At 39.9% G+C, this 14,516-nt stretch overlaps 1 protein-coding gene across 10 annotated transcripts in view; it reads left to right on the forward strand.

Annotated features, from left to right (window-relative positions):
• Window positions 1–14,516, forward strand: part of LOC310756365 (uncharacterized protein) — an 82,367-nt gene that overhangs the window by 2,994 nt on the left and 64,857 nt on the right. For 7 of the 10 annotated variants that reach the window (XR_014544836.1, XR_014544837.1, XR_014544838.1 and 4 more), the window contains exons 2-9: window positions 1,066–1,229; window positions 2,240–2,352; window positions 3,068–3,186; window positions 4,920–5,138; window positions 5,594–5,737; window positions 8,307–8,467; window positions 10,064–10,179; window positions 11,385–11,500. Coding sequence is in view for 7 of the 10 variants with exons in the window: in XM_083600193.1 (XP_083456319.1) it covers window positions 1,066–1,229; window positions 2,240–2,352; window positions 3,068–3,186; window positions 4,920–5,138; window positions 5,594–5,737; window positions 8,307–8,467; window positions 10,064–10,179; window positions 11,385–11,500 (1,152 nt within the window). In the remaining 3 variants the exon portion in view is untranslated. Of the gene's footprint in view, window positions 1–1,065; window positions 1,230–2,239; window positions 2,353–3,067; window positions 3,187–4,919; window positions 5,139–5,593; window positions 5,738–8,306; window positions 8,468–10,063; window positions 10,180–11,275; window positions 11,299–11,384; window positions 11,501–14,516 lie in introns of those variants that run through there. The other 3 variants (XM_083600199.1, XM_083600197.1, XM_083600194.1) reach the window with 3 other exon arrangements.

Consider the following 14,516-nt stretch of genomic DNA (forward strand, 5'->3'; position numbering starts at 1 on the left):
TGATATAAAAGTGGTTAATGCTGGATAACTAATACACATAATATTTATATAGATGGGTAGAGGGGCTGCAACTTTAAGGTAATCAACTGAGCAGCTATAGGAGACAAAAAAAGAAAAGAATAAAATGTGTGCCTGTGCTTACATACTTTTGAACTAAACCCAACACATTCCTGGAGAAGATTATAGAATTTAGTACTTCTATTGTTGCACATAGTGGGACGCAGGTGGCGCTGTGGGTTAAACCACAGAGCCTAGGACTTGCTGATCAGAAGGTCAGCGGTTCGAATCCCTGTGACGGGGTGAGCTCCCGTTGTTCGGTCCCTGCTGCTGCCAACCTAGCAGTTTGAAAGCATGTCAAAGTGCAAGTAGATAAATAGGTACCGCTCCAGCGGGAAGGTAAACGGCGTTTCTGTGTGCTGCTCTGGTTCACCAGAAGCGCCTTAGTCATGCTGGCCACATGACCCGGAAGCTGTACGCCGGCTCCCTTGGCCAATAAATCGAGATGAGCGCTGCAAACCCAGAGTCGGCCACGACTGGACCTAATGGTCAGGGGTCCCTTTACCTTTACCTTATTGTTGCACATATGATTGTGTAGAGACACATACAGGGAAAAAGTGAGGATTAAGCATTTACTTGGGTTGTTTCTGGGCTCACCAAAAAACAATTTTGTTGCTTTTCTTTCCTGCCTTATCTCTTATAAGAAACTTGCTTCTAAATATACAGGCAGGATTAAAAGTGGATGTTGACTTGCTTTAGCTAGAAGTAATATAAGTGTAATAATTTGTTGCGCAACTGCTTTTTGCATGTTTCTATTTTTCAATTTTCTGTTGAAACAAGCAACCCACTCATCCTATCTAATCTGTTTTATCAAGGTGGGTGTGAAGTCAGAGTCAGGATGCAATAGTTGCAGAATGTACAGTGTTCTCTATTCTGGCTTGGTGCCTGAAGAATCTAGATGGAGGTAGAACTTAGAAGTTTCAAGAGGAATAAGGGCAGCAATAAATTACAAACAGTCTTCAATTTAAGTTAGAATATAATAATTAAATTACTTTTTCCCGTCTAAAGCTAGATTCAGACTGAATTGTCCTCAAGCACCCTGCTGGCGCTACTGGAATGGAAATTGTTATTGCCTAGAGGCAAATAATACGGGGACTTGGACAGAAGCGCTAAAATTTTGCAAGCGATACAGCTTTACAGAATTAGTATCATTTACTAGTAGTCAGGAAATGGTAAGTTGCATATATACTTACTTTTTGTATCTATACATTGAGGACACTTTCTGCCCAAACAGATTCTGCATTTACACAGTATAGTCCACAAAATCACATTAATTAAAAATTGTATCTTGAGAGACCAACAATCAGGGCAGGGTTACAACAATAAGTACATAAAAATCCAGTTAGCAAAACTTTCCTACCCACCTTCTGTTTATAGACACCTCAGTAGAGTATGTCAGTAGAGTATTCTTGAAACAGAATAGCACCATTGGATACAACCAAAAAAATACATACAAGCAGCATTACAATGATGGATCAGATGAAGCAAATTTAAAACAGGAACAGAATAAAAGGCCTGCAAAAGTGTGTTCACTGCACTGCAATGACATTAGGATAGGTACCAGGTGAGCTTCTCTACTGGAACAGGCTCACCTAGTCCAGCATCTTGTTCTCTAAGTGGCCAACCAGATTATTAGGTTACAGAGAAACCAGCAAATCCTAGGTAACAAGACATTTGACAGTATTGCAGTTTATATTACAGTCTTAGTTATGAATTATGCAACAGATGAGCAGATGATGCTGTTTTTGAGTTACATCAATGAAACCTGATAAAATCGGAAATGATTTTACTGTAACTCAAGAGTAGCCGATAATTACTAGTTGTTCACACCAGATTTGTTCTCACTTACAGACAGATGAGCAATAAGAACTTCTTGATCTTTTTCACTGTACTCCCATGTGACATCACAAATCATTTAACTTCTTTGAGCCAACAAATGTTTTCTTATGAATGTCAGGAACGTTAGTATCTTTGAACTAATGCTCAGTGTACTGTACAAGTAGAAACAACATTATTTAAGGGATGTAATATTTAGGAAGGCTTGGAAGGTAGGATCATAAAAAGTATTAGAAAAGATAAATTATAAAATAAATAAAAGAGATGTGAGGTCCAGGTGAATATATATTTGCCGATACGGTTTGTATGTCAAAATATCTTAAACTTTGCTATTGTTTTTCCACAGAACTGGATCTTAGCTTTACCTTTGGATGATTTTTGGACTGGATTGAATAACTTGGAAAATATTAACACTTTTTCATGGTCAGAAGGTACACCAGCAAATATGAGGCTTCCTTGGTAAGATGTGAACATTAAAAAGCACAATTGAAGTATGATTTGTTTTCCTCTGATATGATTGTGTCAGGGGTGTTTGTAATGATGCAAGTGTATTTCTTATATATTCCATTCATCCTGTGTATTGGTATTTTGTGTTATTGATATCATGGGGTAAACAAATATAGGTAAACAAACAGAATAATAATAATGAAAAAATAGTAAAAAGATGCTGAGGAACATAGGACTATGGTAAGCCAGAATGTTTCATCAACTGTCTCTCCCTCCCTTTTAACATGGCAACAAGGCCTATTAGCATTGGCATTCACAAAACTTTTCTTATGTTTACATTTCCATAGAATATTAATAGGACCATGGTGTAGGCCATTGTTAGAGGGGACCAAGAAACCAGCAGGCATGCCATAGTCAGAGCCATGAATACAACTGTTTTCATGCAGAGTCTTAAGTTCCCAGAGAGAACCCTTTTGTAATTCTTTCTGTCTTGGAGGGCCCAGTGGTTCTCCTGGGGCATGCCACTTAACCACGAGCTCAGAGGGTATACATCTGGAAAAGCCCTTAATTACCAGGAGGAAGGGCAATACACTGGAGACAGAAGACATTACAATATCAGTGTGATCTCTGACATCAGTATTTTGAAAGAGCATATTTTTGCAGTCATGTTTTCACTGTTACATCATGTAACTTTTCTCTTTTGTTGTACTAAAATCTAATTGGGAAGGCTTCAGCTATCGTCCCCAGCCCAGCCAAATACTGTGCATTGTGTGAAAGTTTCCAAACATCGCTTGGTTGCTTTGCATTGCAATGAAAAGGCCCATTGGATCTGCAAGCGAAATACAGGTGAGTTTGGTTTTTACAGGTTTTTAATTCCTTAAATTTTTCCAATTTATCTGTGATTTCCAGACAGATATTCAAGTGGTTAGCTTTTTCCTATCCCGCTGGCATGGTATATGATGAAATAATCCAAATGCAGATTTTATTGCCTGTATATTCAGATAAATCTATTGTTTGGTTGCTTGTTCATTTATTGAACTGGTATATCACCTAATATTTCAGAAAATCTCTAAGCGGTTTACATCTTAACAGAAATCAAAGGGAGGAATTCAACATTGTTCCTTTCCAAACATTCTGTCAGTTCAAGCATTTCCTGTATGCCTGATGGAACAATCTTCCCCATCCCCGCTCTACTATTTGTTCTGCGTGTTTCCCTGACCCTCCTAGAGCCAGCTGAGGCATGTGTGGGGAAGAGAGTGTGGTGTGCTACCAGAAGTCTTCACATGGGATTCCACTAGCAGGACCAGACCAGTTAGTTCAATCTGGCTCAAAATATATTACATAGAGATTCCACATTCAATCCAACTGCTATTAATATATGATACATTTTAAATAAGAGAATTAGGTAAAAGGTAAAGGTACCCCTGCCCGTACGGGCCAGTCTTGACAGACTCTAGGGTTGTGTGCTCATCTCACTCTATAGGCCGGGAGCCAGCGCTGTCCGCAGACACTTCCAGGTCACGTGGCCAGCATGACAAGCTGCATCTGGCGAGCCAGTGCAGCACACGGAACGCCGTTTACCTTCCCGCTGGTAAGCGGTCCCTATTTATCTACTTGCACCCGGGGGTGCTTTCGAACTGCTAGGTTGGCAGGCGCTGGGACTGAATTACGGGAGCGCACCCCGCTGCGGGGATTCGAACCGCCGACCATGCGATCGGCAAGTCCTAGGCGCTGAGGTTTTACCCACAGCGCCACCCGCATCCCTATATATCCACACAGTATATATATCCACACAGTATACATAAGCAAAAACACAGTATACATAAGCACAGTATACATAAGCAAAAATCAAAAACAAATCATATAAAAAATACATCAAGAAGTAGTATCATAAATATTACAAAACTAGGTGTCTTCATATATAAAAATACAAATCTGGAATTCAGGAACCAACTGTTATACGGAGTCACTCAAGAATCATACTCTTCATGCATGCACAACTTCACTCCATCCACTCAATTCCATTTAACAACCAGTGCATATGTACAAGACAGCAGGTGAAAAGCTCGACCCCAATAATTTCCATCCCTTCTCTCACCTCGAGCAATGCAAACACCCTCACCCCATCTCTCATTTAAGGCCTTCTCTGCCAACAAACTCTCACCCTGTGGGCAGTTAACCCAGACACCAACATGCCTAATACCACCTCACAGGGAGTATTGCAATCAATTGACTAAAAATAAGATAAATCTTCCATATAGGACAAGTCAAATCTCAACAGGGCTCATCTATAGACCATTTAGCCAAACACCTTGCCATTGTTGACCCTGTGGGAGTTGATTCTTGTGATATGTCAAGTTGAATAACTGTTCCACCCATTCTTGTTGCTTTTACTTCGTAGTAATGATAAAAGCCTACAGTGTTACATGATGCTTGAAGTAAAGATGTGTGCCAAATCCTAACTGGCATTTGCACACTTTTAATATATATTTGGAATTGATTCCAGTGTGAATCTGGCAATTTTGTGCAACTAATTTAAACTGGTTGCATTATTGTGTGGATTCTTTTTCCTATTGCAGCTGTTGACCGGTACCAGGAACACAAAGGAAAGGTGCTTCTATCACCCCCAGGCTCTGTATCTCAAGTACATGCAGATTTGATTTCTGCAAAGGCAGCGTGCTTGGAGCTTAGAGAACAATGTACAGGGATCACTATCTGGAATAATGCCTATGCAATTGCTAGAGGAACTGTATTGCTAAAAAGTGAAGAGCGCTGGTCTGCAGCATATGTCAAATCAGGTTGGCCAAACATTCTGTAGATTGCAGCTCACAGTATTGTATTATGCATTATGTGATAACAGAAAAACTAACTGATACAATTTATAGAACTAGGGACTGAGCATTCTGAGATGTAATCAGAATGTGAGTTCTTTGCCTTAAATGAAAAAGGCATTAAGTTTCAGCTGAAAGAAATATAAATGTAAAACTAAAATGCTGCATTTTGAGCAAACATTCATTTGGTTGCTTGCATGTTTTATTCTCATTTCAAGAGCAGAATCTTTGTGGAAAGTATTTTGATAGTGTGAAGAAAGAGGAATGGATATTCTGTACACTGCTTGGGTATTCTCTGTATAATGGTTTATAATTTCTGAAATGAAATAAATAAAACCTAAGTATTAGATGACCAGGAGAAGAAACAGAACTGTGGAAGGCAAATATGATTATTGTTATGTCCTTTTTATTATTTTTCATAGATTGCTCCTTGGGTTACTTTGGAAAGAACTGTTCCTCTGTTTGCAGCGGATGTTATGGTGATGAATTATGCAATCCATACACTGGAGTTTGTGATAATTTTCATTCTTGTAGAGCTCAGGACTCGCCTACTATTTGTGATCGAGGTACTTGAACAAAGCTAGTAGGGGATGAATTGGGAGCAGAGAAGAACTCTTTCTACTGTGCAAAACTAAATGTAAACTAAAAAAAAAAACACTTTCAAGAAGCACCAATAAATATAATAGTGATATTCCTAACTCTTCATTGCACATGACATACCTTAGCTTGGGAAACCTTGTAGCAACAGCCCAGGCATACCAGCTTTTCTGTCTCTGTAACATTTTAGCTATGTGACTGAGCTGGTGTTTTCACATTTTGACATCTACAGTGTTGCACATGATTAATTCCCAATAAGTTTATTCCATCACCTATTCTTCAGTGTTTGAGAGTGGCTGCATACTTATATGCACACACAGTTGCCATGGGTACACAAATGTTTTCTGCAGCAAGCACATAAATTGTGGGTGACATACCTCTATCTTTGAGCCACCACTATACGGCCTATTACACTTACGTGTGTTTTCAATTGGATTTGCGTAATATAGGCATTCTGGTGGTTTATGACCACGTAGATCGTGACAGGTTTATCCACAATGACATGCCTCTTGTGCTATGTGTAGACTCATTCTGCCATTTATGTGCCATTTATGTGACCTGTATGCTCTTACTAAGCTGCCTTGTTTAAACCCCATGTTCAGAATTGAGTGTGGTAGGAATGGATGCCTCCAGTTCCACTGTGGGTTGTGAGTTGTTGTTTTTGGTGGCCGTGTTCTTCTTCCTTATGGCTTAATTTGTAGAATTTCTAAAATTAATTTTGGAATTGGTGCATGTGCAGTTTGCTGCAGTTTTCACCTTGTGTCTTCCATTTTACAGGTTACTGCAGTGTGTGATTACACACTGCAGTAACCTGTAAAATGGAAGACACAAGGTGAAAACTGCAGCAAACTGCACATGCACCAATTCCAAAATTAATTACACAGGACAGCGGGCCACAACTGTTCACTTGTATCATTAAGCATCCTCTTGGGTTTTTTTACTAATAATCGCTTCTTACCCTTCCTAAGTTCTTTAGCATGTGCAGAATGCTTCATAGAGAGGCTGGGATTTCTCTTATGTGCACTGTCATTCAGAGAAGGCCGAAACTGGAAGTTTCACCTACTGTTTCCTCCCAGATTCCTCCCAGAGAGACAGTTATGACTCACATGGATGCTTGGATAAAATGAGAAAAACCAGGAAAGATTATTGCAATTTTTCTAATACAAAGTTCTATGAAACTGAGAAAAATCCTCACCCATCTTCCCTGACACTCCGCTTGTCAGAATTTGAAGGAGAGTTAGCAGCTGTGTTCATACTCCTGTTTACTGTGCACTCGCTGCATTTCCAGTGCTGGGTTTTTAATCTGTATTCATGTGACATCGTTGAAAATGTATATGTATCCTCTACTTTGATGCATTATTTCCTAAGATAGCTTCACACAGATTGAAAGACTTAAACCATTCCCAATTTGTCTCTAGCCAAGGTGTAAACACCTTTGCATAAGTTAAAGACATCCCTGCCCTATCAATGCCTCCTAGTGTGTATGTACACAGAGGCTGCACCTCCACAGGCACATACCTCCACAGGTGGTGGGAATGCCCCAAAATTCAGTCCTTTTGGATATCGGTGCTGCAGGGAAAATGCAAAATAACAAAACAAATAATGAAAGCAATTCCGGAGTCTTTCTTGTGCCTGATAAACCATCAAGTGGATCTGTGACCACTTGTCATAGATCCTTTGCTTAAACTACTTTGCAATATACTTGTGATTGATTTCTGCCATCACTTCAGATTCCTTTTTGCATGGCTTTTTAATGAAAGCATATATGTCCTGTTAAGCACTGGAACCAGTAAGTGAAGAAATTAAACTGAAAATTGTGACAGTGCATCTGTATACAGTAGTATGAAGTGTAGCTCATCCACACTTCCATTTGTCCCACTGTTTTCCTCTGGGAAAACCTCCTGTTTACCGCTGAATCGGAAGAAACATCAGTCATTTGTTTTGGTGTGGATTCATGTTTATTCTGATTCAGTGGTAAACAGTGGGTTGTCCTTGGGAAACTGGTGGGACCAAAAAAAACCCCTCACCACTTAGACCTGTGCCTAGAAAGCATGGAACAAGTTGAAAACCTTTTGGACCTATGCTTTCTAGACACGGGACAAGCAGAAGTGTGGATAAGCCTAAAGTCTGCAAACAACAACACACACACCCCAAAAAGATTGGTGGTTTGGGAATGCAATTGTCCCCTCCTGCAAATACAATCAGGCAATTTGAAACAGAAATCTGGGGAGAAATTTGAGTGGATCCTGGGTGAACTATTTGCTTTTGCATAACAGCGAAACCCATATTATAGTCATGCATTGTACAGAGCTGTAGCTATGGAGGAGGCTAGCCTTTTTTTGCCTTGCCATTGAGGCTCTCGGCCTCTGTGTGTGTGTAGGCAAATGCATGTGGGGGGGGGGGGCTGCCCAACTGGGTCTTTGACCCAGGTGAAATAAAGCCTAGCTTTACTCCTGCATTGTGGTCCTTGCATGTGACAAATCTTATTACAGCATACAGACTGGAATGTTATCTGTTATTTATTTGTGTTTTGATTAGCTATGAGCAGTGCATGGTGTCCACGATTTTCTGGTTGGAAATATTGGGGAAATGGCTGTTATTACTTCAGCAATGTCAGCATCAGCTGGGCAGATTCTTGGAAACAGTGCAGAAGATTCAGAAGTACGGATCTAGTATGGATTGGAAGCAGAAGTGAAATGGTATTTACACATCCCTATGGCAAAACACAAATAATGGAAATCTAGTGGTAGATTTTATATGGCTGTATGTGTGTGTGTGTATGTGTGTGTGTGTGTATAATATATATATATGTGTGTGTGTTACTATTTTGAAGTATCTTCAGTTAAAAGCAGGGTTTGTAAATTTTGGCATTTGTTTTGGCATTGGTTTGGCTTTCTGATATTTGCACCTGCCATTACCTCAACCTACTGTGTTTTAAAAACAGTTATGAGTGTGATGGTTGTGCTGTGGCAGCAGCATCAAAAGACACAGCCCCAGTCTGGCTCGAGTCCCATGGTGCTGTGAGTCTCTTTCCCTATACCACATTCACTTTAAAGTGAAGGTCTTTGTTAATTAGGTTTCCCTGACTGAATCAAATATCCCTAACTTTGTGGGCCAGGTCTGATTTACACCAGTGTTCCTTCTGGCTCATTCTTCCAACTAGTTCTCTTTTCAGAGATGCTGTGGCTGTCTTTGACACTATTTTTCTCCACTCTGGCCCACATTTCTCTTTGCTTTTATAATGTCAAGGGTGTCTGCCTATCAGCGCCCACAACACAGGCCAGAGAGTTCCCTACAGTGTCTCTCTCCTCTCCAAGAGAGAGTAAGGCTGCAAATTTCCCTGGGAGTAAGTCCCATTCAATTCAGTAGGACTTGCTTCTGAGTTCCACTATGTTTTTGAGTCTTAAACAGGTAGGTCTTCAAGAGGTCTCATTTTAAATCATAAGGTGTTTTATTCAGAAAGTTATTAGACAAATTCTTGCAATATCTGGCTCTGATTGCTAGTTTATTACATGAAAGTATGTTCATACAAGAGGTGAGGTATTTATTTCACAAGTATTGTATAGCTCTAGAAAGTGCTTTGTGAGTTATGAACATGACTGGGCTTAATTTTGTTTGGAATAAACTGAGCCGATATTTGTAGCTTGGTGTGTGTGGAAACAGCTTAGTTTGCTAAACCCAGTTAGTTACAAATTGAACCTGGATTGGAGTTGTCTATCAAAAACAGAAAAAAAATTACGATAAAAAACTGTGTGATTTGAACTGAGCTTTCTATTTAAGAAGAACTGTATGAAGTTTAAAGTACGTTTAGTTACTGGACGGTGGGAAGAATGTGTTTGTACCTAGCATTTGACTTGTGGATGCTGCCCTCTTGTGCTAGAAATTGATAGTAATGCAAATATTAAAACTGAGAGAATTCAAAAACAAAATGTCCTAGTTTGGGAAGTTGGGAAAATGGAAATCCCATTTTTGCTATGAGCCAGAGCCAAACACAAACTCCAGGCATTGGAGCCTGTCTTGTCATTCAGTTGCTGCCAGCTTGTTAAAATTCTGCCAGCTTGGGGCTAAGGATCCTATCTGTGTTATCTCAGAAGAGGTAGGAAGCCATCTCTTCCAGCTGGAGCTTACAGGAGCCTTTGCCAAGGCCTGTACCCCAGGGCTTGGGGGCATTCCTTTTATGTGGTTTAAAGTACTGTTAGCTCTACTCTGACCTTGTAAAATTTAGCAGAAGGCTAATATAGCCATCAAATATTGTTGCATCCCAAATTGTTTTACTGTCTCTTGTATTTTGGCAGGACTGGTTGTCCTCTGTAAACCCTCGTGACATTTTGTGGACTGGGCTGAATAGCAGGAAGCAAAAATCCATATGGATTTGGTCAAATATGAAATCAGCTGCTAAAGCATTACACTGGTACATAAGTGTACACTGGTACACATAAGTGTTTCTGTCAATTTTAGTTTCATCGTTTCTAATTTGCATTTCAATATTACTATTTCCATCTTGAGTAAAACTATTTTTCTCAGTTTTGTTATATATTTATTTACTTATAAAGGTATTTGTGTACCGCTATATCATTAAAAAAAAATCAAAGTAGCTTACAACAATAGAAGCATAAAACCATAAAAATGTTAAAAACAGGCATCAATTTACCATTGTGGAAGTCTGTATTCCTAATTGTCTGCAGAGGCAAACTATAAACAACTCCAACGCACTGTAACAGAACAATGAAAGCAAAAATAATAACTAAAATAATTACCTCAAAGAACAAAAGAAGCAAAGGCAGAAAGAGCACAGAAATCCAGAGCTAATAATAAATACATTAAATTCTCAAAATGAAAATGGCATATAAATTAAGCAACAACAGAATCAAAGTCTTGTTTAAAAAGAAATGTCTTGAAATGCTGGTGAAACGCAAATAGGAAGGTAATTTCTTGGAACAAGGAATTGCACATATGGAATGTGCCTGCCATAGAGAAAGCCAGGCCTAGAAGGTGTTGGCACATGTGGGAGGGCTGTGTCACACATCTTAAAGGATGGACAGCTCCACTTGGTTGGGGACAAACTGCAAGAAGCTTTGTCCCAAGCTGTTTAAGGCTTTAGAAGTAATAGCTGACACCTTGAATTTCACTTGGAAACTGCACGTCTTGTACAGTACTTGCCCCAATCAAAGTTTTACTGGTGGTGTTTTACACTGGTAGAAGTTCTTGGATGGTTTTTAACTGCTGCCCCATAAAGAGTATGTTACAGTAGTCCAATCCAGATGGCATGTTTGACTGGGTTTATTTTTAATGTTTCCTTCTAGGAGCAGCCGGTGGGGAGGAGTGACATCATGCACCTGGTTGTGAAGTTACAAGGAGGGAGACGGGCAAGGTGACAAAGAAGGTTGGTGATGTGGCTGAGGAGATAATGCGCTCTGCAGAATGCCCCTCTCCTTCCCAGTAAGCTGCAGCAATTCTGTTGGAGGCCAGGAGCATGGTGCCACCCCTCCTCACTGGCTGCTCCTGGTTTATTGTTGTTGTGATCTGTAAGGTGGCTGAAAAGTTTTTTATAAGATGTAACAGAAATGTGCATATCTGTGTCTATACCAGTTAATCAGTCATGTCTTTTTCTTACAGGTTGGAACTAAAAGGGAGCCCAGCTGGAAGATGTATGGGTCTTAATTCAGTAGACCAAACTGCTCTGAGACTAAATTGTGAGGAAAAACACAAATTTATTTGCAAGAGAATTGAAGGTAAACTGCACAGTAGAGTTCTGAAGGTGATGAAGAAGAAAACATCTGTAATAATTAATAATAAAAAATTAATAACTTTATTATTTATACCCTGCCCATTTGGCTGGGTTTCCCCAGCCACTCTGGGCAGCTCCCAACAGAATATTAAAAGCACAGTAAAACATCAAACATTAAAAACTTCCCTAAATATTTGCTTAGAATTTTGATTTTAATTATATCAAGGTGAGCTCTCTAGGTTAATCAGATTTCTTTTCTCCATTCATGGTGAGGCACAAGGTTGCATAGGTATCCTTTATCATGCGGGATCAAGCAAGCTGTGAATCATGTGATACACAAATGAATATCAGGTGTGATAGGCGTCTACAAACCAACTGCACAGGCCATCTAGATGGCCCTAAGGAGCTTCCCTTATCATTTGCCCCAGATAGCTTCCATGCCTGAGATGCCAAAAGACCTCCCAAAGGAATTCAGAATGCCAGAATAGTGCTGGACAACTCTCAGCCAGAGTGTGTACTGTTTTAAAAGATCTAATCTTCAATGAGTGAAGAGTGAGGTGTAGTCAAACTTGTACACGACCATCTGGGACAGGCTTGGGGAACCTTTCGTTCGCCAGATGTTGCTGAACCATAACTGCCATTATCTCTGGCCATTGGCCATGCTTGCTAGGACTGATGGGAGTTGTAGTTCAGCAAAATTTGGAGGGCCAAAGGCTCCCCACACCTGATCTGGATTGTGAAGATAGATGGGTGCATCTGCAACCTGGGCTGACCTCAAGGTAGTCCTAGCTCAGGCTACACAGTTTTGAGACAAGCAGAAGCAATGTCCACAGTTTTGAAGAAGGATGGAGCAGTCCTGCCTCCTCCCATTCCAGTTTGAAGTGCATATTAAGGGGAGACTCACTTCTCTAATATCAAGTGCACAGATTTCTGGTGTGGCACCTTCACAAGATTTGCAAGCACTGATCAGCTTTGAGGCTCCATATATATGATACACTTTAAAATGCCATTCTGGAAGGTGCTGTTTTTGGAATTCAGCAAGAAGAGTCTCAAAACTCTGGTTCTCTTGGTTCTTAAACATGAAAGTTCTGCAAACAAAACCAACGTTTATACCTAAGGTCAACTGTGCCTTCCGCCAGGCACAAAATCTGATGTTTTCCTTCCTTCCTTGCCTTGCCATATGTCCCACAAAGAAAAGGAGTGGCACACATTGGACATTTGGAGGACTTCCAAAATGTATTTTGGAAAGACTTATACAGCTCTGACACTTGTATCGCTGAGGAAGCATCCTTTGGAAGGCATATGCTCCAACAGATGATCTACACTTGCCAGAGAGCACTGAGGTGGCCCATCCTGGGATGAACATTGCTGCTGGACATTCTGCTCAAAGATACCCTTCTCTTTCAAATACATTGTTACAGAATGTTTAGGAGAATTACCAGTGTGTCACTCTTTCCACATTCCACATATTGCAATTTGGAAACACATGAGTTAATGGAGAACTCCAGTTAGTGAAAAAATGTATTTCTACAATTTCTAACAGAAATATTACTGGACAAGATCTGCTGTATTTGCAGAATTAGTATAGATGAGTCATACAGTATTGGGTACACATGCTGGCCCTAGGAGGTGCAGAATGTACACTCCTTTGCCAAAACATGTACAGGACTATAGTACAGAATAAAAAGGAAGGAAACAGGCTGTTCTTTTTCAGAGTGCTTTTGAATGGACTATGCTTTCAACAAAGTCATCTTTGACAAATCACTGCAGTGTTTGGATCCTTGACTGTGGGCAGTATGCCCTCTTTTGCAAAACTTCAAATTTTGGCACACAGCATTGATGCAGGGAACTCAAAAAGGCTCTTCCAGTAGATCTAGCTCTGTATTGTGGTTGCATGAGGGGTTGCTGTCTTGGATATTTGCCTGGGTGGGGGTAATTAAACTTGAAAATAGTCTCTGGTTGGAAGTTGCAGCTGGGACTTAATCCAATTCCATGAAGATCACCCATCTATGGCAATTAGACTTGAAAAAAGCTAGAATCCTCAGCTGCTGGGGTTTGGGGTAAAAGTGTATTGGAGAGAGTAAATGAATGAATGAATGAATGAATCAGTTGGGTGATTTTGTATATCAAAGAGATTTTTGAAGTGGCACTGCTCAGTTCTTGCACATGACCTGTGGAAGATTAACCACCAAACAATGTGACTCTTGAGCCGAACAAGTTCTCACCCCAATGTAGTGGATTGTTGACTAAATAATTAGTGGCAGTGCCACTTGATCAAAGGAGCTGCCTGTTCTCATTTAAAGTACTCTGTATTATTCAAGCCTATGGGATCAGTTCCATTAGTTGAGGCCAGAGGATGTGGACAGTGTGCTTTTAGCTGTCTGTCCCAGTATTTGCCCATCATGGCTGGCTTGTTCAGGTCGGGGATGGGGGGTGCTGACCACGTGGAATCACTGTCTTGAAAGGGGTGGTGGTATTAATACTCAGAAGGGGTCATATTTCAATATACATAGTCTCTGATCTATGTCTATGTACTGATAAATAATCAAATTTCTTTAAATCCCTAAACAACTTAATGAAAAACCATGCAGAAAGGGGAGTGACTGTTGGCAGAGACAATAATGGAGCTGTATCATCGGTTATTGGCAGGTCCTAAGTAATATCTGGAGAGTATTACCAAAAAATTTTTTTAATGATGGAGGAAAATCACTTAATAGATGTGGAGCTTTTACCACCCTGCTAATAAACACTTTTTAATCTCAGCCCCATAACTCAAATTATTGAATAGATTATATCTAATTACCCTACAGCTGACATCAAAGACAAAAGAAATTAAAAAAAGGATTATTACCAACAAATATTATCTGTAACATTATCTCTGTTGCATTTCGAATTTTAAAAAATCCCCAAAATATTATTAGGTGTGAATATGAAAGAAAACAATTTCAAACTACTATTCCAATAGTATCTTGAACTACATAACACTGGCAAAATTTATAGCCAAAATAAGCAGTGCTGGA

Source organism: Podarcis filfolensis, assembly GCF_964270895.1.
Source record: "Podarcis filfolensis genome assembly, chromosome: 2".
NCBI classification, from domain to species: Eukaryota; Metazoa; Chordata; class Lepidosauria; order Squamata; family Lacertidae; genus Podarcis; species Podarcis filfolensis.